Below are 25,513 nucleotides of genomic sequence, written 5' to 3' on the forward strand. Positions count from 1 at the left end.
CCTAGTCTGAAGGATGCTAGTAGCCAGTTTGAACAAGTTTATTAATTTTGTAACTATTTTCAGCAACTTGCCTACTTCCACAATTGAATTTGCCAGCTGGCATGATTTGTTTTTAAGATAGTTTTACTTTTTTTGTCCCGTGACCTCAGTCACAAATTAATCATTGTATCTGGAGTTTTTTTTAGGAATGTGAAAAACAGGTTCTTGTGGAGGATTTTAATAACTCTGACTTTTTTCTTGTGATCCTCATTCTCCACTCTTACCATTTCTCTTCCTCCCTACCCCCTACAGACAATAGTTGGCACTCTGTCCTGTCTTCATTCACCCCTGCTCCATCCAAAATTTGGAAAATTACGGCCGGAATGTTATTGCCTTTCACGCTGGCAAGACTTTCCTATCTCGCTGCAGTGAACGGAGATTTGGCTGGCTGCTAAATTCTCTGACCTCGCTGCCAGGGGTACATGGCATGAATGGCCTGTTAGACCGTGCCCTGTATATTAGTAAGTATGTGTCAGGGAATCACAGACAAAGGGCAGGATTTTCTGGCTGTTCTCACTCCAAAGCTGGAAAATCCTACCTAAGGTCAACGGATCTTTGCATGGTCAGGGTCCCGCCTGCTACGATTCCCGTGGCAGGCGGGACAGGACAATTCCACCCAAAGTGTTAAGCCATGATATGTGCTCAGTAGCTGCTGAATGAAAAGTGTCAGTGCATTCATGTTTTTTCTGGCAATGCAGAATTTAAATCAACTCCCTCATGCATATAATTTAATAATAAAAGTGCTTGGGCTAAAGGTGGATCAGCTGTGCTGTGTTGTTGCTGCTAATTGTGGTTTAGGTTTGCCTATACCACTCATAGCCAACTTTGGTTAGGTATTCCTAGATTGATGCAACATGTAATGAATAGGAAGCAGGGTGTCTCTTTCACTAATGCTCTATTGTGCTAATCACACAATAAGGTTATAAGATGGCATAATCAACAAGCAAAATTAGAATAAGAATTGATTTGCATGGCCTAGTTGTTCTAAAGTCACAAATAATTGGGAATAAATGGATAATTTTACTTTGAGTAGTGTGTGTGGGAGGGGTGGGGTAATGTGTGCATATATCTTTATATATTGTGTGATACATTAGAAAATGACTATTTGTCATAAGAATTAATGGATTTTTTGTTTTTAATTTAGGTATGGAGAAAAAGATTGGTTGAACAAAACAGAATGCCAGAACATTACCAGAACATACTGCGACCTTTCAAATGAAACGGTTGATTATGAAGAATATTACTATGCCAGAGTAAGGGCTGTTTCAGAAGCAGGCTTCTCAGATTGGAATAAAAGTGGAAGATTCAATCCTAAAGTGGAAAGTAAGTGAAGCATTAAATCCTGTTTTGGGTGATTACAAATCAAGGAATATTGATCTGAATTTCACATGAACAGTGTCAGGAAAACAATGACAGTTTTAGGGGATTTACATTTGTATTGGTGAGATATTAGAAATAAGGTATGGCTTTAAGTGAGATTAATTTAATGTTTATGTGTAAGGAAGAGTAACCCTATAGTTAGGTTCATGCTAGACAAAGGCTTCTGTATGTGTGGGGGTTCATTCAGTTCCAAATGTACTTCAACTGTGCTTAGAGCTGGTTACAGCATGGAAGAATAAATAAAGAAGCTAGTAGAAGTGTGTGGTTATTGCTTAGCAACTGGGGCCCTTTTAAGAAAGAAAGACTTTATGAATTTAGTTTTAGCTGAATGTGTTTGTAGTTAGAGATCAGGCACTGAGGACTGAACATATCTCAACTCTGCTGGAAAAAGAAAAATTGGACACGACAATGGAGCTGCAAAGAACCAGATACAGTCCAGATAACCAGGGAATTGGAACAGAAAAAATATCTTAAGAAGCCTGAGGTTAACAGCACTACAATCGAGAACTGTTCAGTAAAGATATGCAAAGTTGAGAAGAAAAGTTGAGTTAAAGAGACAGCTGCAGGAGCCAGATTTAAAGTGGGAAAGCAAACTTCAGAGTTAAATCAAACTTTTGATGCCACTTCAATATAGTCTGAGTCTTGATAGTTAAAGCAACTGTGAAGACAAAGAATTTCTGAAGGGGAAAGGTACAAAGCCTGTAAGCAAATTCTTGAAGGACAAACAACTGAGATAAAGCACTAAGTTTTGAACGTGTCTTTTTGAAAGTTGAATTTGAAATTCACTCATGTGGAAGCCTGAGTTCAGTGAGGCAAGGTAGCTCGAAGTATGAGAATCATCAGGGGAGATTCTGAAGCAAAATCCAAAGATTCTTGCTTGGGTCCAAAATTGAATGAAGTGTGTTTGAAGGGATGTTGTGTTACTGAGACCATTGTAGTTTAGATCCTGTCCAGTTATAATCTTCAACTGGGATCTTAACATAAGTTCTAAATTTTATATAATCTTCTCCAGTTATAATTTTAATTTTCCTATCCAGTTACAGCATCAACTGGACCTTATCAAATGTTCTAAATTTTGTTAGGATCCACAGAGAAACTAATAATTTTTAACAATAAATCAAACTTCTGTTGAACAGGATGAAAATCTGGGGTGCCGGAAATGGAGAAGGAAGTCGTGGAATTGGGTCCCACCTGCTATTGTTAAATGACAGGATATTGAATTTGATGATCAGCCATGATCATACTGAATAGTGGAACAAGATCAAAGGGCTGAATGGCCTACTCCTTAGTCTATTTTCTACGTTTCTATGACTCCATAATCCTTCCAATTCCATGAAAATCTAGGCCTATCTACTGACTGTCAACATAGGTACTTTTGTAATTGACTACAAGTATGACTACCTTGCACCTTCTCCCAAGGAGGCAACCCAGGCCCCTTTTACTCTTTAACAACCGAAGCCATCCAGCTCTACCACCGATAGAATCCAGAAATTATCATACGACCCCTTCCCCTATCTTCATTTCTCTACCGCACACTGGTTAGCACTGCTGGTTCACAACTCCAGGAACCTGGGTTCAATTCCTGCCTTGGGTCAAAGTGTGTGTGGAGTCTGCACATTCTCCTCATGTCTGCATGAGTTTCCTCCGGGTGCTCAGGTTTCTTCCCACAGTCCAAAGATGTGCGGGTTAGGTTGATTGGTCGTGCTAAAATTGCCCCTTAGTATCGTCAGGTGCGTAGGTTGGAGAGATTAATGAGTAATTATGTAGTGATATGGAGATAGGGCCTGATGGGACTGTGGTCAATGCAGACTCGATGGGCCAAATGGCCTCTTTCTGCACTGTAGTGTTTCTATGATTCTACTCTAACTCAAAGATGGTCCCAAAATGAACAATCTTATAAAACATAGCTTTCATAAAAAGTTATATTAAAAAAGTACTTACATGAATTTTAAAATTGTGTTGCCCCCGACACAGTCAGTATCAGATCTCAGGGCCACTTTAAGCATCCAAGGTAGTCATTCCAACATCATTATCAATATCAATTTAAGGATTGTTTCCAATCCACAAGTTTACTGTTCCAGTTTAGTATAAATATAGTACTTCACCCATGAAGTTCTAACGCAAATTTTGGTCCTTCCCACCAAACATTCAGTAACCTAGGAACATATGATTAATATCAATGATTTAAATCACAATCGATTAATGTAACCAACCACAGAAATAGCAGGCATGCCTAATATATGACTCCCTTAATTTTCAATGGTAGTTACATTTGCCTTCTGAAGAAACATATTCTGTAATCTATTTCTTAAATCAGATACTGCTACCAAAAAATGTGCTTCTGATAAAGTTCAGTCTAAATTTGAATGGATCTATCAGAGCCAATACTATAAGTATTCATGATTTGAAACACTATGTAATGCATGTTTCAATTGCCCTAACTCTATACTCAATAAACCAGCATTAATGCTTGTGGTGGGGCAAGTTTTATCCTGGTATCAAGTCATAAAGGTCAGAAATTGTTGGTTGTTTTCCCTCAACCACCACCATTGAAACAAATTAATTCCATGTGCATGTTGGTGAGCCTAAATACGACAGGAGTATGATGTCCTGGAGATCAATGTAATTTTGTGGCAATCAAATGTGCGCCTTAAGAATTAAGAAATGGTCACTGTATATGCCTACAAGTGGTTGTGCTTCGAAGTAATTTACTAGATTCAGAAAAGTTTTAGATATCATGAGTACATTATGAAGCTCTATGTAAATTCAATCTTTTTCCTCATAACTAAAAATTTTTTTCCAGCTGCAATTCTTCTCCTAGTGGATCGACTTTCACAGTCAGAGAGAGATTTTTAGAAATTGATTTTCTTCACTCCATCCTCCAGTTGCCTAGGCCCTAAGCTCAGGAATTGCCTTTCCACTTCTCCATCTCATTTTCCTCCTCTGAGACACTGCTTAAAACCCATGTCTTTGACCAAATTTTTGGTCATCTGACCCAAGATCTCCATATTGGCTCAGAGCCAGATTTGGCTTTATGATGTTGCACTGAAGCACCCTGGGACATTTCATCACATTAAAGGCACTGCATGAATCTAAGTTTTGGGTGCCAAAATACATTCTATCAGAAATGGTCATTGTTGTGCATCTTTTTTTCATATCTGCATATTGGTTATCTTTCAGCAAACATCAGTTCTCCAAAAGTAACAGTGGAAACTGGGATTGGTTCCATCTCCATTACTTTGACTGCTCCCAAAAGATGGAAGAACAATGAAGCAATTTCGCTGGCAAAAATTTTCCAGGAATTAAAATACAACTTGTCTATCATTAATAGCAAGACAAATAAGGCGGTAAGAGAAACTTATACCTTTGAAAACAAGTCAGTTATAAACACATTCACACTAATGAATAGTTCTTAAGGTACACATATGATTGCCACAAAATTACATTGATCTCCAGGACATCATACCCCAGTCATACGCTAAGACATACTGCGAATCCCTTTTGGAAGTCCCCACATTGCTAAATATTCACCCAAGAAAATGTAGAAGAATTAAAACTACTAGCTCCTGGGTAACTATAGTATTGACTCCTCCCTCGGGTAGGGGGGTAGTTGGGATCCACCAACTACCCAGCCCCCACCACCACTCTCATGATTGCCTATCTACCCCCACTGCCCAACTAATCCCCCACCTCAATAATGCCGCCAAACCAATGGCCTTCCTGAGAATTCCTGCCTCTCTCCCACCTGCCCTCCTGACAATCGCTGTCCCCCCCTCCCAACCGGCCTCTTGACTATTCCTGTCACTCCCCCCAGTTGCCCTTCCAACCTCTGACTACCTCCTTCCCCTGCATCTGACTGTCCTCTCTACCTCCTGACCACTCCATCCCATAAATACTAACCACAACACACTGACCACCTTAATTAACTGTGCCCCTCTTGACCACCTGACGTCCCCAGTGACTACCCTACCTCACCCCAATAACCACCTAAATTACTCTCCCCTGCCCCAACCTTACCCACTTACCTTCTCCCCAGCTTCTCAAAGTGGCTGTGGCCTTTAAACTAGTGTTGTAAAAATGGGGACAATGGCTTCCTTTCCGTCAGCTCTCCTGCACTCGACTGAAAGGATTCCTGAACATCTGCACTGCATGTTTCTCACACAGCCCAAGTGGGAAAGTCGGGTGAGAAACGTGCATTTCAGTGTAAGTAAGTAGGAGTGGGGTGGAAAATCCAACTGTGACATCTAGTCCACAGGCACTATGGGCCAGTGTTGCATAGACTACTCTGGGCAATCAAATCTGCATGACAAAGAAGAAGCGACAGTTCTTTATAATTATTACGCAAATTGGTTCCTCTCTTTTAGCTTGTTTTCCTGGAAGATGGTGAATTTAAAAAAGTGGACGCCCTGGAACACGATACCACATATTGTGTGACTGCCCAATCCGTGGAGTATTTCTTTTACAGAACAAGTCAACCATCTGAAATTGTTTGTGTGACAACACCGGAAGGTGAGAGTTTCATTCCAAATATGAAATTACATAAATCAACCAGTGTGAGATTATGTCACTGTGCCTGGGCTAGCATTTTTAACTCTATCCATCTAATTTAATTTCTACCCTTTCACAATATCCTTTCATATTCTTTCTAAAATCCATATCCAGTGTATATTCAGTGCTGAGATTTGCCAAAACTTTTCGGCCTAACTGCGCCTAGTTTTCTGCATGACTGATTCGATGAGCCGGTCAAATCCCATTTGACCAGTGGCACTTGATGACCCCGTCGATGTGGAGGGCTAGAAAATTGCACCCATAGCCTCTGCCTCAAAAGGCACTATTGGTAAATTGTTCTACGAAAATGGGCCAAAGGAAAGGCCTGCGACAGGATGGATGGCAGGAGAGTTTGAATGACAGAAGCTTTAGTCTTACAGGCCCAAAGGAAATGGAGATGGGGCAAGTAAAGAAACGAAGAAACAAAAGCTGCCTTAAGGCAGCACAGTGGTTAGCACTGTTGTCTCACAGCACCAAGGACCTGGATTCGATTCCGGCCGAAGGTCACTGTCTGTGTGGAGTTTGCATGTTCTCCCCATGTCTGTGTGGGTTTCCTTTGGGTGCTTCGGTTTCATTCACACTCCAAAGATGTGCAGGTCAGGTGGATTGGCGATGGTAAATTGTCCCTTAGTGTCAGCATAACAAAATGGAGGGAGATAGGCCTGGGTGTGATGGTTGTTGGTGCAGGCTCGATGGGCCAAATGGCCTCTTTCTGCAGTGTAGGGATTCTAGAGATGGTGTGTCTGCAACTCCCCTTTGTCCTTTCTCCCAACAGCCACTTGATTGAAAAAAAAGTATTTATAACTTTCCCCAGTTCCAATTGGAAGGTCATCGACCTGAAATGTTAACTTGATTTCTGTTACCATAGATACTGTCAGGCCTGCTGAGTATTCCCAGTATTTTCTGTCTTTAGTGCGGCCCTGTTTAGTCAGACTTCTGTCGACAAGGTAATTTATTTGCACATCATTCATGTTTTTCTTTCATTTCTATTTTGACAGATCCTGCAAAACAAATGGTCAAAATTATCCTGCTTGGATATGTTCTGCCAGTCTTTGTTTTCATTTTTTTGTTCATTTTGTTGGGATGTTACACATACAAATATGTGTGTATCAGTGACCAGAAGCAACCTCTAAATCTGGTAAGCAGCTTCTACCAACTTGTTACAAGGAACTCTGATCACTTTGTTGTTACTCCAAGGCAAGCAAGGAACCTATATTGTGGAAAGGATGTATTAGAGGAACCATAGAATCCCTACAGTGCAGAAGGTGGCTATTTGGCCCATCGAACCTACATCAACCACACAATCCCACCCAGGCCCTATTCCCACAATCCAACACATCCACCCCACCAATCCCCCTAACGCTAGGGACAGTTTAGCATGCTAATCAACCCAACCCACACATATTTGGACAGTTACATGTGTTGTCGGCGCAACATCGAGGGCCAAAGGGCCTGTACTGCGCTGTAATGTTCTATGTTCTATGTAATGTTCTATGTTCTAGAACTGGATAAACACCTGAAAGGAAGAAGAATGACAGGGTCAGGATGAAAGAGCCTAGCTGATTTGCTCTTGCAGAGAGGACAGGCTGAATGGCCTCTTTCGGTGCTGTTACTATTCCATGAATCTATTCTAAATTGTCCGGACTATCCTTGCTGAAGTATGTGAATTGTGTTTTATCTTTCTTTACTTTCATTCTATTGAGCTGTGTGATATCCTGAAATCTCCACTTAAGTTAAGGCTGACTCCATAATTGCCTCAAATAAATGTATCCTTTCCTCTCCTACATTATGACAGGTATTATCTATCAGTTTGCAAGTATATTAACAGAATATTTCAGCTTTAGAGTTGGTATCTGAGTTAGTATATTTTCATGACGTCCCTGGGCAGAGTTTTACAATTCTTGTTAGCAGGTTTACAGGAATAGGGCTGGGGCTTGCCCTGGATGAAACTTCCTACTGGCCTCCCACCCATCCTGACCTGTTTGCCATTTTACAGTGGGACAGGCGAGGCCTAGGCCGGCCCAGCCATCCTTGCCCCAGTTGAAAACCTCAAAAGGCAAACTATTGTTCGAATGCAAACTACCCAAGTTGCCAGTTCTATATCTTAACATACAGAAAACAGTGAGCAGCAGGTGCCCTGAGGAAGTTTCTGAGCTGAGTTCCTGGTAAATGAAACTTGTACTCACAAATGAAGAAGGCAAAAATGTGGGCTATGATTTTTGAAGTGAAGGGTTTTTTTTGTGTATGTTTGTGTGTTATTTATAAATATTTGAATCTGAACTTTACTTCCTTGAAGACTTTGAGAGAATTTTCCAATAGGTATTCTAAATGTCACAGAGTTGACAACAGAGTTCAGAGGGGAAGGTCCAAAAAGTGCAAGATGTTTTCATGAAGAATGTGCCTCTTTAACACTGGCTCACTGATCTTAATGCCAATGTAATCATGACAGAACGCTGCTTGCTTGAAGCTATTTCAATCTCCAACTTTATCTCTTTCAGCTGCTACGGTATAGCTCATCAAAGAAAACATTCATCTTCATTCCACCTGAACCTTTGAAGATTAATATTATGATGTTTGAAAATGGGGGTGATAAAGCGTTGTCACATGGCTGTGTGGATCCTGAGGATTGTGAAACTCCTCTAACCTCACAGTTTGGCAGCAAATCTGCCAATAAATGGAGTGTCACACCTTTGTCAAAAAACAGCAGCAAAACTGGGTACAAGTCTCAGACGGTGGAAAATCCAACTGCAAAGTGTGCAATTAGCAGAGAGAGTGTCGTCCAGGCTGCCGACTGGCGCCAGCAAGCTGATCACACACCTCCATCCCATCCTGCAGGTGGAAAAGAGACACAGAATGACATTCAGTATGAAATGCTTGTAAAGGAGAACATCAGTCAGCCTCAGCAGCAGCTGAACATTCAGCCGCCAAGTGAGAATTGTACGGAGCCGCAACAAGGTGGCTACAGATCACAACTGCCCACACGGCCTCTGATCAGAGGCACCACACAGCCCAGTTTTGAATATAGTTTCATTGGGATGGAAAGAACTGATAGTCCACAAAATGAACAAGTACTCCACATGCTGAGTGGAGAGGCTGACAAGCCACTGCAGACCAGTTACATCCCACGTCCAGTCACAAGTGGTACAAACACACAAGCTGCAGGGAGTAATGCTGGTTGTGCTAAAATTGGATCATATAGAGCTGTTGATCCAGGACATGAAATCCTTTACCTGCCAAAAGTGCCCCAGAAACTAGAACAGAGTAATTATAAGTCACAATTTCAACCACTATCACTGACTGGAATGGCTCCACTGGCCAGTGTTGACCAGAGTCCTGTTGTAATGGTTGATAATTTGTATTTACTGAATGAAAACCACCATGATGAGGTCGAGGAGTCAGATACGACAATATTAGATTGGGACGTCAATACTGGCACGTTGACCATACCTGCGGTCAGTATCAAGGCTGATTCTGAAAACAGTGATTCTGTGATACAAACTGTTGACTCAGGGATTGATCTCCTCTCCTCACTATATACAGAGGACCTTCCTGAGGAAGCAATGGTGACTGAAGAAGATACTTACATATCACAGTTTCAAAGACAGTGGAGGCTGCATGTACAAACCTAGCAAGCAGTAATCAAGATTCTCTGGAAGCATGTGACATGTGTGTTCTTTCAGTGGAACTACCCCCCTGCTTTTCCTGTTGCTTTTCCCTCCCTGCTGCTCTCGTGTAGCTGGGAAATTAGCCAGGCAGCCTGGCCACTGGCCTCTGGGAGTACAGTTTGCATGGGAACACCTCTGTGAGCTGTTACAGGCGTTATAGAGTCATAGAGGTTTAACAGCATGGAGACAGGCCCTTCGGCTCAACTTCGGCACCAATCCTTGGTAATTTGAACATTTCCTAGGATGTGGAATGGTAGGTGGAGTGGGCTCAATGTGTGAACTGAATAGCTGGCAGGAATACTTACCCTTCTGGCAGAATCAACTCCCTAGCAATATTTCCTTACCGCTTGTAAATAAGGAAAATGCATTTTCTGTTTTTCATACTTTATGATGCACTGACATTTTGCATTGAAATATTTGTTAAGATTGGGACAGCTGGTTGCAGCAAAGTGATGCACAACTGGTCCCCTGCCAACAACAAAAGCAACAACTTGGAGCTGTTAAGGAAATGTTGTTTAAAAAAGAGACTGCTTAATGGAGTTTTTATATTTTGATAATTCAGATTTTTAAACTCAATTATGTTGTGTTTCAATGTGTTCTCGCATAAAAAAGATACAAACAAGTTGCACGTAGTTTTATTGACATTTTAAGACACTTGGGACTTTGTTCAGTGAATCATTATAAGTAACAGCAATCATTATACAGATCAAATTCCAATTTCCTGATACTCCTCACGTACACAAACAAATTTTACTAAAGAAGTGGAAGACAGAGAGGTTGAAACAAGAAATACCATACCTGACAAATTACTGTTGGCGATGTTAGATAGTGTAAACTTAATAATTCACTGTACCATTTTAGCAATCAGCGCTTATTGTTCCAGTTTTTCCAATAATGTTGGCTTTTCATTGGCAATAGTGTATTTATTAGTACCTGAAAAAATAGTTGTTCTTTTCTTCCCGTTTCCAAGAAAAATGTGACTTGTTGCCTTTCAAACAAAATCTTCAGGAGGGAACTTGAAACCATGACTCAAGAAACCAAGTGAAATTTGAGTTGAGCCTGTTTTTACAACGTTCTACATTTCCTGCTTATTTTCATGCATTCAAACGCACAAACAAGGAGCAGGTGTAAGCCATTCAGCTCCTCAAGCCTGTTCCACCATTTAATAATATCATGGATGATCTGATAATAAAATCAAATCTGTGTTCTGCCTACCTCCAATAACCTACCAGCCCCTTGCTTACCAAGAATCTATCCACTTCTGTCTCAAAAAACATTCAAAGACTCTGCTTCCACCACCCTTTCAGGAACAGAATTCCAAACACTCACAATTCTCAGAGAAAACTATTCACCACAACTCCACTTAAAATGGGAAACCCCTTATTTTTAAACAGTGGCAGCTGTTTTCTCACACAAGAGGACAAGTCTTCTCCACACCCACACTGTCAAGACCCCTCAGGATCTTATACGTTTCAATCAAGTTACCACTTATGCTGCTAAACTCCAATGGATACAAGCCGAATCTGTCCAACCTTTTCTCATAAGACAATCCTCCCATTCCAGGCATTGGTCGGGTAAACCTTCTCTGAACTACTTTTAACACCTTTACATCCTTTCTTTCAATGTTGACCTGCAGCTGATACAAGGTCATTTTTTACCCTACCATGTCTAACTTGAAGTACCATCAAGCCATTTGATAAACAGCTACAATTGAAGTTTAATGGTTAGACTCATTCTCTGCTGGCATCAAACCGCATTCTAAGAAGGACCACCAAATGGCACTGTGCTTCATACTAGTTGGACATCAAGTACGTGAAGTCACACTTCTGATCAGCAGACACCCGACGTTTCCAATAAACAATTAATGGGGCAGGACTCTTGACATTCATAAACCTTACACATTTTTCTGAAAGGCTAATGTCTCCAAAACGCATCTAGCACCAAAACTCACAAATTTTGGTAAGGTTCTGCCAACTTCTTAAAAGCAGTTTGTTGTTATTTCACAGAAAATGCTGGAAAAGCTCAGCAGGTCTGACAGCAGCAAAAATAGAGCTAATGGTTTGAGTCAGGAAGACCCTTCATCAGAGGTCTATTTGTTGGCTCTATTCTTTCTCTACAGATGCTGTCAGACCCGCTGCATTTTTCCAGCATTTTCTGCTTGTGTTTCAGATTCCAGCATCTGCAGTATTTTGCCTTTATATTGTTGTTAGTTCAGTTGGCTTTCAAGTATCAATTTTGTTGATGCTGAACATTTTTATACTAGCATTTGTGATGTGTGCTAAATCCCTCAGCATGGTCAGAGTGTTGAAGTGGTTGGATGGGACTATTAGACAATTTGGACAACAGCACAAATTCCTGTTTGGGTATCACTCACCTGTAAAGACTTGTGTTTACATACCAGCACATTCTTAATTAGGCAGATCTGCAGAGGTTTGCCTTCATTCCTGGCCGTTGATACAGCTATGTGATCTGCAATCCGAAACTGTTGGTGGTAAAGTCACCATGGTATTAAGCTCTTATGTGACAGAAGTAATTCAATGCCACTGCAGGGGGGCGTATCTACTAGATAAACCAACCTGCTGCCTAACTTGTTCAGCTTCCCCTAAAATTAATCAATACTATTTGCTTCAACCACCCACTGTGGTAATGAGGTCCACTCTTTTGGGTAGAGAAGTTTGAGCGGCATGGTTAGCACTGCTGCCTGACAGTGCCAGAGACCCGAGTTCAATTCCCGGTTTCGGTCACAGTCTGTACGGAGTCTGCATGTTTTCCCGTGTCTACATGGGTTTCCTCCAGGCACTTTGGTTTCTTCCCACAGTCTGAAAGGTGCACTGGTTAGGTGCATTGGCCATGCTAAATTCTTCCTCAGTGTACCCGAACAGGTACTGGAGTGTGGTGGTGTAATAAATCCTCAGGGGCAGAAGTCCCTTCACCAAAATCCCTTTATTTACAACAGCATACAGAGTGCTTTCAGTTAGCCGTCTACACTTGGAGTCCCAGAGGAACTGACACTCCTGGTTAAATACAAAGCGAGAGGCTCCCTATCAATTTGGCTCTTAATCAGAGAGTTCACATGCTAACAGGCCAACCTCTGTTGCCTAATTAAAGTCATTACAGACAGCAAGGGGATTTTCACAGTAACTACATTGCAGTGTTAACATAAGCCTACTTGAAACACTAATAAATTAACTAAGTTTCATCTACATTGGTGGCTTCACTCCAGTCCAATGCTGGACTGGCTTCTACTTATGCCGTTCCCCACAAGAAGAAACATTCTGGGGGCGATTCCCCCATCCTGCTGAGCTGCTTTTGTAGTGCAGTGGGCCAGGAGATTCTACATGAAGCCATTTTGTGGGCTCCCTGCTGGATGCCATAGCCTCCGCGAGTCTCCCTGCAGTTTTCCACCACCAACAGCTCTGTACAGAAACTTTCATACCATTTAAATCTGATTAGTGGGCCCAGGACTGAAATTTCTGGGTCCACGAGCCTCCGCCATCCCCCATCCGCCCCTCCCCACCCAGGGGTATTTCACTCCAGCCGGGTTTACAATAGCTCCCCATTAATGGAGAGCTGGCTGCCCGATCTTGCTGGAGTGAATAGGGTAATGTAAGCCCCCCAGAGGGTTAGCTGCTGTGTGTGTGTGTGGGGGGGTTGGGGCAGGGGGTGCTGGGTATTGCCACTTTTCTTGGCTGTTAACCACAAGTCACAGAACTTCCTCCTGCAATGTGCAAGCGGAATCAGGGAACCAGAACTTCCAGCTACTGCCACCTTCTGCCAACATGATTCAAATTGCAGGCTCAGGAGATTCTTGCTGCACATCCCAAGCAATTTATAGAATAATAGAATCATAGAATCTCTACAGTGCAAAAGGAGGCCATTTGGCCCATCGAGTCTGCACTGACCACAATTCCATCCAGGCCCCATTCCTGTAATCCTTCATATGTACCCCGCTCATCCCCCTAAGACTCAGGTTAATTTAGTATGGCCAATCAACCCAACCCACACATCTTTGGACATCTTAATGCTTCAGCAGTTGCTGAAAAAGCTTTAAATTATAGCCTTTTGCATGTTTTATTCATCTTAAGTTTTGACAAACCTTGTTAGTGTTGTGATAATTAGAAATTTTAAGTATCTTTCTAAAAGTTTAATAGTGCTTGTATTCGTGTTTAACATTTATTGTTTAAGTACAAGCAAATCCTATTTAACTTCTAGACCTCATCCAGGGGTCTAAGTAGGGAATAGAATCTATCCATTGGCAGCAGCTGAAAGAGTTAATAAAGGAAACTGGCTTGAATTGGTCTCTGAACTGTATTACAGCTGTCTGACTACGTCACCTATCTTCCTGCACTTCCCTACAGCTGTGACTATGCTTTGGAAATACTTAATTGGCCATAAAGTGAGACATTCGGTGTATGCGAGAGGCAAGCCTTTCTTTTCTTTGGGTGAGCCCATGTCAGCTATTGGATGGTAATATCATTCTCTGCAGCAGCAATCAAGTCAAACTATTCACCATAATCTCCTGGCTCCACCTTGACCTGCTGCACTCTGACGTGCCAAAGCTCAGCAAGTCCCTTTGCTCAGAATATATCAATTCAGACATTCCCTGTGCGACTTCGGACAGAGTATAAGCATTTGGTGAGGAGGGGAGGGAGGTACTCCTTTGCTTTTTCGAACTTTGTAGGAATTGGTTTCAGCACTATTATAGGCGGGGAAGGGAGCTTTTGGCAAGTGTCTGGTTCTCAACCAGTAAGTGGTCAAGGTCTATTTTCTGAAGGTTTAAAATAGTACTGAATATTGAAAAGAAAATAAATAATTAAATAAAATAATTAAGTCATTAATTAAAGCTCATGGGGATTGCTGGACGGGTGGTGTGTTGAGACTGCAGCATGTGGGAGCTCATGGATACTGGTGTTTTCCAGGGCAAGTACATCGGCAGTAAGTGTCTGCAGCTTGAGGAGCTTCAGCTCAGTCATTGAGCTGGAGGCTGAGCTACAAGCAAGACGACACCTCAGGGAGGGTGAGGGTTACCTGGGAATTTTGTTTCATGAGGCAGTCACACACCTTAGAGTAAGATCTTCTGGTTTAGAGAATGGTCAGGGACAGATGGGTGTGACTGCTGTTGAGGCAGGTAAGGGGACCCAGAGGGCACGAGTGCAGCAGTGTCAGCCTCTGCAATTGTGCAACAAGTTGGGAATACAGGGTAGATGAGCTTACTGACCATGGCACTGTGGTACAAGATACATTCAAGAGGGTGGAGCACATAAGAATGTAGTGATAGTAGGGGGACAGTAGAGTGAGGGGGAGCAAGAATCCAGATGTTGCTGGTTGTTGTTGTTGTGTTGCCTGCCCAGTGCCAGGGTTCAGGACATCGATTCTGGGCTGGAAGGGAACTTGCAGTGGGGGCGGGGTCCAATAGTCACGGTCCATCAAGATATCCACAACATAGGCAGGACAAGGAAGGAGGTTCTGCATAGTCAGTAACTAGACACCTAATTAAGAAGCAAAATCTCAAATGTAATAATTTCTGGATTTTTACCTGAGCTATATGCAAATTGCCAAAGGGCAAATAAGATTAGAGAGAGGAATGTGTGGCTCAAAGACTGATTTGGGGGAAAGTGAGTTCCAGTTTGTGGAACACTGGCACCAGTCTGGGGTAAAGTGAGATTAGTACCAGTGAGACAGTCTAGACCTGAACTGTGCTGGGACTGATGTCCCAATGAGCAGCATAACTAGGAAAACAGAGGGAGACTTTTAAGCTAATTGGTAGGGGCAAGGGATCAAATTTTGGAAGATGTGGTATTCCAATGAGTAGAGAAAGTTACTAATATGGAAAATGATACACAGACCATAACAGGAAAGGACAGAGAATACAAATCGAAGCGTCATGGAAATAGAAATCATAGAGATCCTATAGTGCAGAAAGAGGCCATTTGGCCCATCGAGTTTGCACTGACTACAATCCCACCCAGGCCCTAACCCCATATCCCCTACATATTTACCTGCTAATCCCTCTAACCTATGCATCTCAGGACACTAAGGGACAATTTTAGCATGGCCAATCAACCTAACCCACACATCTTTGGACTGTGGGAGAAAACCGGAGCACCCGGAGGAAACCCACGCAGACACGAGGAGAATGTGCAAACTCTGCACAGGCAGCAGTTAAGGCTAGATGCTACAAAATAATAGAAGGACAAAAATTAAGGCTCTGTATCTCAATGCAAGTAGTATTCAAAACAAAACCAATAGCACAAATAGAAATAAATAGGTGTGATCTGATTGCCATTACATGGAACAGCTATTTGATGACAGATTGGGAGCTGAATCTTGAGGGGTATGTGACATTTAGGAAGGATAAGAAGTTAAGAACAGCTGGAGGGGTGGCTGTGTTCATTAATGATGGTATTAGCACAATACAAAGCAATAACCTATGTTCAGGAAGCCAGGACGTAGAAATAATTTAGGTAGAGATGGGAAATGTTAAAGGTTGGAAGTCACTTGTGGAAGTAGTATACACTGCCTCTACTGGTAGGATAGAGTATGAAAGCAGAGATAATGGGAGCTTGTCAGGAAGGTATTGCAATAAGCATGGGGGATTTTAATCTACGTATAGATTGGAAAAATCAAATGGACAAAGATAGTGTAGATGAGGGGCAGGATGTCACAGCCTCACTCGTAAAATCGTAAAATCTCCCCTGAGGTCAATGGATCTGTCCATTGTCCGTCCCTTGCCTGCTCCAATTCACACGGCAGACAGGACGGTAAAATTCCGGCTGAGGAGTTCATCAAACGTTTTCAGAATAGTTTCTTAAACTAACCAGAGGGCAAGCTATATTAGACATGGTATTATGCAATGAGGCAGGATTAATCCTGTTTCAGGATTCAATTCATGCTGATCAGGATTTGCACAATAACTTGTCTTCAAGTCCCTTTGCTTCCCAATAATAATTACTTAATAGTCAGTTGGAAAATGCCTTAGGTTAGCACAAAGAACAGAATGTAGAGCACTAAAAAAATGCTTGTTGAAATAAGTTATCAAGTAAAACCTGTAATCTTATTTAGGTTGAGAAGGAGACCCACCTATCTTGTTTTCAGCATGTTACACCTAAAAGTAAACACTGCTGCGTGTATCCATTTTTATGGTAAATCTCACCTGATATGCTAAGAGGAGGCGATGGCCTAGTGGTATTATTGCTCAACAATTAACCCAGAAACTCAGCTAATGTTCTGGGGACCCAGGTTCAAATCCCCTCACAGCAGATGATGGGATTTAAATTCAATAAAAAATACCTGGAATTAAGAATAATGACCATGAAACCATTATTGATTGTCAGAAAAAAACTCATCTGGTGCACTAATGTTCCTTAGGCGAAGGAAATCTGCCACCCTTACCTGGCCTGGCCCACATGTACCTCCAGAGCCACAGCAATGTGGTTGACTCTCAAATGTCCTCTGAGCAAGGGCAAATAGGGATGGGCAATAAATGCTGGCCAACCAGCAGCGCCCACGTTCATGGATGAATAAAACAAATATCACTGGAATAGCTATTCTACCCTACTGGGTTTTTAAAAATTCTGAATTAATTGGTCACTCTTAAAGTTACAATAAAAAGATTATGTCACAAGCCACTGATCTCAAACCACTACTCAAAAATTATCAATCAACCAAGCTCGTATTTGGGTTCAACATCCAAACAACAGTTGGAAATCTGAAATAAAACTAGAAAATGTTAAAAATACTCAGCATGTCGAGCGGCATCAGTGGAGAGGGAAAACAACTCAACTTTTCGGGTCATTGACCTTTCAGCGGAACTGTTGATGTAACAGGCTTATAGAGGCAGGAACGGAGGATAACGAAAGGATAGTGATCGGGTGACGGAGAGATTAAATGTCAAAATGGATGTGCTGCAGTACGAAAGAAGATGATAGTGAGACAAATGAAGACACGAATGGATTTAGGGGAGGTATAAATGGGAATCACAGAATCATCACTAACAACTGGGTAGGGAAGCTTTCCAGTGGAAGAGAGATCAATGACAGTCTTGGAAACGATAATTTGATGCTCAGTGGTGGGGTCCTAGTCAAGGGGAGGTCGGCTAAAGTGTCAGCATTTCTGGCATTCTGCCTGTATTCGGTGGAAGTCACATGTAGGTAACTCAGGATGACTGAAATCACATAAACATGAAAACCACGTTCAGTTAGTTACTGTGTCTGTGAATCGGGAAGATGTCATACAATTATTTAATGTATGATTTGGGCAGGTATGTACTATTTTTATGCGACTGCAAGATCACTGTACCCTGTACCTTCTATCATAGATTTTAATTGCTTTTACTATCTGCAGTTCCACTTTGTCATCGTGCTCCACGTACATCTGCAACCCCTCTTATCTTTAGCACAATACCACTTAATCTAGCCATCCGCAGTCAATTAGTTTCTGGGCTTCCTTCCAGAAGCCAGCCATGGACGCGCTGCATTATTTTTCAGCAGGAGAAAGGAAAATGCGTTCGTAAAGTCTACAGTTTTTATCCACAGACCCAAGTTCCTATTTAAGAATCAATACATTTTGTGCCGCAATACAGTTCAGGAAGCTGCAAATGAACTGTCAAGAAATCAAAAAGTTCAGCAAAGGCAATCACCAACAAAATGCTGTAACCATCAGTTATCAGAAATGGATTGGGATTTTATATGCAGCTTTAAGGAAAAGCTCGGCGATGTGGGATTTATGGATGGAACACTCCTATAATACTTCCACATGTTTAGCTGTCCCTACAAAATGTTTTCTCTTTGTAGGATTTACAAAAACAATAAAATAAACTGCAAGGTAACATTTTAAGCACCAGGTTTATCAAGTCAACACAAGATAAAGTTATAATCATATTTTTAATGATATTATTATGTGATCAGTGCCTGCACATGGCTGGCAGGTCCAAGTTAATTAGCCAGGACAAAGCATAAAAACATAAAAAATACGTACAGGAGTAGGTCATTTGGCCCCTCCAGTCTGAGCAGAATTTTGCTCCCGGTGGGTTTGAAGGCAGAGGACTGTAAAATGCAGGGAATGGTCTGCCTATGTGACGACCCCTCCACACATTCTGCCTCCTATTGAACAGGGGCAGTGCAGGTGTCAGCAGCATGCCCACCTTTAGGTCTATTGAGAAGCATAGAAAATAGGAGTAGGAGGAGGATCTGGGTGTTGATAGGCAAAGGGATCTGGGTGTGCAGGTGCACAGGTCACTGTAAGAGGCAATGCAGGTGGAGAAGGTAGTCAAAAAGGCATATGGCATGCTTGTCTTCATCGGCTGGGATATTGAGTTTAAAAATTGGCAAGTCATGTTGCAGCTTTATAGAACCTTAGTGAGGCCGCACTTGGAATATAGTGTTCAGTTCTGGTTGCCACACTAACAGAAGGATGTGGATGCTTTGGAGAGGGTACAGAAAAGATTTACCAAGATGTTGCCTGGTATGGAGGGCATTAGCTATGAGGAGAGATTGGAGAAACTTGGTTTGTTCTCACTGGAGCAACAGAGGTTGAGGGGAGACCTGATAGAAGTCTACAAGATTATGAGAGGCCTGGACAGAGTGGATAGTCAGAAACTTTTTCCCAGGTTGGAAGAGTCAATTCCTAGGGGGCATAGGTTTAAGGTGCAAGGAGCTAGGTTTAAAGGAGATGTACGAGGCAGATTTTTTAGGTGCCTGGAACTCATTGCCAGGGAAGCAGATACGGTAATGACTTTTAAGGGGCATCTTGACAAGTACATGAATGAGACGGCAACAGAGGGATATGATCCCTGGAAGCATAGGGGGTTTTAGTAAGTCAGGCAACATGGTCAGTGCAGGCTTGGAGGGCTGAAGGGCCTGTTCCTGTGCTGTAATTTTCTTTGTTCTTTGTTCTTTGAGGCCATTCGGCCCTTTGATTCTGCTTCACCATTAATTATGCTCATGGCTGATCATCCAACTCAACCGCTTAACCCCGATATCCTTTGATCCTCTTTGCTCCAAGAGCCGTATCTAACTCATACCCGAAAAAGTACAATGTTTTGATCTCAACTGCTTTCCATAGCAGTAAATTCCACAGGTTTACCACTGTCTGAGTGAAGAAATTTCACCTCATCTCAATTCAAAAAGATGTATGCAGTATCCTTATTATACTCAATTCAAAAAGATGTATCCAGTATTATGGACAACCCCAGCATTTGGAACTTTCTTCCTGCATCTATTCAGTCTAGCCCTATTAGAATTTTATAGATTTCTATGAGATCCCCCCTTATTCTTCTAAACTCCAGCAAATATAATCCAAATCGACTCAATCTCACCTCAAACGTCAGCCCTGCCATCCCAGGAATCTATCTGGTAAACCTTCTCTGCACTCCCTCTACAGCAAGAACATCTTTCCTCAGATAAGGAGCCAAAACTGCACACAATATTCCAGTTGTGGCCTCAACAAGGCCCTATAGAATTGCAGCAAGACATCCCTGCTCCTGTACTCAAATCCTCTCACTGTATAGGTCAACACATCATTTGCTGCATCTGCAAGCTTATCTTCAGAACTGGTGTGCGAGGATACCCAGGTCTCATTGTACATTCCCCTCTCAATTTATAACCATTCAGATAATAATTTGTCTTTCTATTTCTGCTACCAAAGTGGATAACCTCACATTTATCCACATCATACTGACATGCATTTGCCCACTCACTCAGCCTGTCCAAATCTCACTGGAGCATCTCTGCATCCTCCTCACAGCTCACCTTCCCACCCAGCTTTGTGTCGTCTGCAAATTTGGAGATATCATATTTAGTTCCCTCATTTAAATCATTAATACGTATTGTGAATGACTGGGATCCTAGCACTGACTCCTCTGGTGCCCCACTAATCACTGCCTGCCATTCAGTTTTCTATCCATCTCAATACATTACCCCCCCAATCCCACGTGCTTTAATTTTACACACTAATCTCTTATGTGGTCCTTTATCGAAAGCCTTTTGAAAGTCCAGTAAATCACATCATTGGATCTCTCTCGTAATGCTATTAGTTACAACCTCAAAGAATTCCAGTAGATTTGTTAAGCATACTTTTGTAAATTCATGCTGACTCTGTCCAATTCTACCACTTTTTTCCAAGTGCTCTGCTATAAAATCCTTTATAATTCCCTACTACTGACATCAAGCTGGCCTATAATTTCCTGTTTTCTCTCCGCCTTCCTTTTTAAATTGTGGAATTACATTATCTGCCCTCCATTCTGTAGAAATCTGAGGTCCATTATGGCCAATTAATTGTCACCTAATGCCTCATCCTGCCCCAACCAGCAGCAGGCCCATGCGAAGTGGGTGACCCAGCAGCTTTATTTCCATGGGCTGGTGTCACACTAAAGGGGAGGGGAATCTCTTTTGGAGATTCCCTGTGCCCATCAAATGCACTCCTGTAAAGTTATACTCTTTTTTAATCCTCCTCCAGCTCTCAAACCCAGCCCTTCAACTCCCTCACCCCCTCGCCAGCAAGGAGGAACTTCTTCACTCAAAGGGTGGTGAATCTCTGGAATTCTCTGCCCGTTGAAGTGGTGGAGGCTACCTCGCTAAATATTTTTAAGACGCGGGTTGATGGGTTTTTGATAAGCGAGGGGATTAAGGGTTATGGGGAGAGGGCGGGAATGTGGAACTGAGCCACGACAGATCAGAACATAAGAACATAAGAAATAGGAGCAGGAGTAGGCCATCTGGCCCTTCGATCCTGCCCTGCCATTCAATAAGATCATGGCTGATCTGTCGTGGCTCAGTTCCACATTCCCGCCCTCTCCCCATAACCCTTAATCCCCTCTCTTATCAAAAACCCATCAACCCGCGTCTTAAAAATATTTAGCGAGGTAGCCTCCACCACTTCAACGGGCAGAGAATTGCAGAGATTCACCACCCTTTGAGTGAAGAAATTCTTCCTCAACTCCATTCTAAAGCGCCCCCCCTTTATCTTGAGGCTGTGCCCCCTAGTCCTACTGTCCTTTCTGAGCGGGAAGAGTCTCTCCACCTCTATCCTATCCATCCCATTCATCATCTTATATGTCTCAATGAGATCTCCCCTCATTCTTCTAAACTGTAACGAGTACAAGCCTAGTTTATTCAGCCTCTCCTCATAGCTCAACCCCCTCAACTCCGGCATCAGCCTAGTAAACCTCCTCTGCACTCCCTCCAAGGCCAAAATATCCTTGCGTAAGTACGGCGCCCAAAACTGCACACAGTACTCCAGCTGCGGCCTCACCAATGCCCTATATAGCCGCAGTAAGACCTCCCTACTTTTATATTCAATCCCCCTCGCTATGAAGGCCAGCATCCCATTCGCCTTCCTGACCACCTGCAGCACCTGCAAGCTGGGTTTTTGCGACTCATGCACAAGGACCCCGAGGTCCCTCTGCACCGTCGCCTGCTACAGTTTTTCGCCACGTAAGTAATAGTCCTTCCTACCATTCTTCCTACCAAAGTGGACCACCTCGCACTTGCCAACATTAAATTCCATTTGCCAGTTCCTGGCCCATTCGCCCAGCCTATCTAGATCCTTCTGTAGACTCTCCACACCCTCCGTGCAATTTGCCGTTCCTCCAATCTTGGTGTCATCAGCAAATTTCGACACCATACACTCGGTTCCCTCCTCCAGATCATCTATATAAATGGTAAATAGCTGAGGTCCCAGCACCGACCCCTGGGGCACTCCACTAGTCACCAACCGCCAATCCGAATAGCACCCATTGACCCCCACTCTCTGCCTCCTATTTGACAACCAGTCTTCTATCCACGCTAACACCCTACCCCCAACTCCATGTCCCCTGACCTTCTGCAATAACCTCTTGTGAGGTACCTTGTCAAACGCCTTCTGAAAATCAAGAAAGACCACATCCACCGGCTAAGATCAGCCATGATCTTATTGAATGGCAGGGCAGGCTCGAAGGGCTAGATGGCCTACTCCTGCTCCTATTTCTTATGTTCTTATGTTCTTCTGTTCTAAGTTGTCCTTGACATCCCAGACTTACCTGCAGTCTGGCCTCCATTAGTTCATTTCTTTCAGGGACTGGCTGTAGTTCCAGCAGTGGCCACTGCTTGAACCTGGCACTATTGGCACAACATTGCTGCTGGCCATCAGGTTGGTCAGCAGCTCCCTATAGTGGGACTTCTTCCCCAGTTTGGGGCATGAATCTTGTCCTTAGCTAATTAACACGCTGTTGAATAGTAAATGGGGAAGCGATGGCTTAGTGGTATTATCACTAGACAATTAATCCAGAACTCAGCGAATGTTCTGAGGGCCGAGAGTTCAAATCCCACCATGGCAGCAGATGGTAGAATTTGAATTCAATAAAAGGTATCTGGAATTAGGAAGCTACCGATGGCCATGAAACCATTGTCGATTGTCAGAAAAACCTGATTGGTTCACTAATGTCCTTTAGGGAGGGAAATCTGCCATCCTTACCTGGTCTAGCCTACATATGACTCCAGAACCATAGCAATGTGGTTGACTCTGAACTGTCCTTGGCAACTAAGGATGGGCAATAAATACTGGCTAGTCGGCAATGCCCATGTCCCATGAGTCATAGAATCATAGAACCCTGCAGTTCAGAAAGAGGCCTTTCGGCCTATCGAATCTGCACCAACCACAATCCCACCCAGGCCCTATCCCCACATCCCTACATATTTTACCCACTAATCCCTCTAACCTAAGCATTTTAGGACGTTAAGGTGCAATTTTAGCATGGCCAATCAACCTAACCCACACATTTTTGGAATCAGTTTTTAAAAAACTGCAGGTAGCCAGCATTTCTCCCCATTCTTCAGGTAACAAGGCAGGAAATGTCGCCACCTAAAAGCTTTTGCTCCATATCTAATCTGATTGTGAATTTAATTCCATTTTTCTGTCTATGCCCCCAAAATCTTTGACTTGTCATTCAAGATTTACCTAAATCAGCCTTGAATATATTCAATGGCCCAGCCTTGACTGCTATCTGGGGTGGTGAAATCCAAAGATTAATGATTTCTGAGAGAAGAAATTCTTCATCTTTGTCTTAAATTGGAGATCACTTCTCATGAAACTGGACCTCATTCCCTCATGAGGGAAAAATCCTCTCAGCATCCATCATTTCAAGTTCCTTCAGTATCTGATATGCTTCATTCAATAAGATCGTCAATGAATATAGGCTCAACCTGCTCAATCTTTTCTTCTAAGATGGCCCTTTCATCATAGGCATCAACCCAGCAACCCTAGACAGCATTGTGGCACAGTGATTAACACGGCTGCATCACAGCACCAGGTTTAATTCTGGCCTCAAGTCACTGTCTGTGTGGAGTTTGCACACTCTCCTCATATCTGCATGGGTTTCCTCCGGGTGCTCCGGTTTCCTCCCACACTGCAAAGATGTACAGGTTAGGTGGATTGGCCATGCTAAATTGCCCCTTAGTGTCAGGGCGATTAGGAGGGTAAATATCTGGGGTTGCTGGGATAGGACCTGGGTGGGATTGTTGTACGGTGGCACAGTGGTTAGCACTGCTGCCTCACAGTACCAGGGATCCGGGTTCAGTTCCGACCTTGGGTCACTGTCTGTGTGGAGTTTGCACATTCTCCCCGTGTCTGTGTGGGTTTCCTCTGGGTGCTCCAGTCTCCTCCAACAGTCTGAAAGACATTCTGGTTATGTGCATTGACCTGAATAGGCGCCGGAGTGTGGCAACTAGGGGAATTTCACAGTAGCTTCATTGAAGTGTTAATGTAAGCCTGACTTGTGACTAATAAATAAACTTTTAAACTTTTTAAATAGCTTCTATGGTTCTATACTTCCTTTGAACTGCTTTCAATGCGAGCATGTTCCTCCTTAGCTAAGGTGACATAAACTCTATTCAGTACTCCAGGTGCAACCTTGCCAGTCCTTGCACGGTTGTAGTAAGAATCTGCCCCATCCAGAAGACAGGAAGGAAAACATCACTGGAACAATAGAACTCTTGTATCGGTGCCTAAAAGGCGAATTCATCTTGTTTTTTTCCGTCATGGAAGTCCTCGCTTCTGGGAGGACAGGTCACAGGGAACAGTTCCAATCTACTCATCTCTAAAGGAATACACCATTGCACTTTAGATTCTGGGCTCTGGACTCGCATGAAACCATGAGTCTTATTTTTAGTATGGTTTTTGCGCTATGCCCCTTTGTATGGTTGCATCCAACAAATAGTGTGTGTGTATGTGTGTGTGTGTGTGTTGTGTGTGTGTGTACAAAATAAACCAACCCTCTTATTTTACCCTATCTCAGGTTTACTGTCAGGTTATTAATCAAAGATAGGATAACAGAAGCTTGAGGGAAAATACACCTTCACTTATAAAAGGGGGACATCAAATAGACAAAAACATTTTTCTGTTAATGGACAGGTAGTGAGTGGATAAATAAGGACTTTGTAAGTGAACTTCCCTCCTGTCCGTAACACTTCTCTACTCTTATACTCCATCACAACAGCAATAAAGGCCAACACTCATTTTTTTTAACTGATTTATAGGACGTGAGTTTTGCTGCAAGGCCAGCACTTATTACACAACCCTAGTTGCCCTTGAGAAGATGGTGGTAAGCTGCCCTCTTGCACTGCTGCAGTCCATGTGGTGTAGGTACACACGCAGTGGGATTAAGGAGGGAGTTCCAGGATATTGATCCAGTGAAAGTGAAGGAACAGTCATATATTTCCAAGTCAGAATGGTAAGTGGCTTTGAGTGGAATGTCCAGATGGTGGTGCTGCCATGTATCTGCTGTTTTTGTCCTTCTAGATGATCGCTGTTAGGCTTTGGAAGATACCTCTAAGGAGCCTTTAGTAAGTGCCCACAGTGCATCTTGTAGTTGGAACACACTGCTGCCCCTGTGCATCGGTGGTGAAGAA

General features: G+C 42.8%; 1 protein-coding gene across 1 annotated transcript in view; it reads left to right on the top strand.

The window, feature by feature from the left end:
- LOC145345097 (uncharacterized) overlaps positions 1-10,236 on the top strand; it is a 53,867-nt gene extending 43,631 nt beyond the window's left edge. The window contains exons 3-7 of the mRNA XM_080192699.1: positions 1,184-1,362; positions 4,600-4,766; positions 5,784-5,928; positions 6,966-7,105; positions 8,466-10,236. Of these exons, the coding sequence (XP_080048825.1) occupies positions 1,184-1,362; positions 4,600-4,766; positions 5,784-5,928; positions 6,966-7,105; positions 8,466-9,596 (1,762 nt within the window). The 3' untranslated portion in view covers positions 9,597-10,236. The remainder of the gene's footprint in view (positions 1-1,183; positions 1,363-4,599; positions 4,767-5,783; positions 5,929-6,965; positions 7,106-8,465) is intronic.
- The last annotated feature ends 15,277 nt before the right edge of the window (positions 10,237-25,513 follow it).

The sequence above is a fragment of the Carcharhinus amblyrhynchos genome, chromosome 7, assembly GCF_965287045.1.
Source record: "Carcharhinus amblyrhynchos chromosome 7, sCarAmb.v2.hapA, whole genome shotgun sequence".
NCBI lineage: Eukaryota > Metazoa > Chordata > Chondrichthyes > Carcharhiniformes > Carcharhinidae > Carcharhinus > Carcharhinus amblyrhynchos.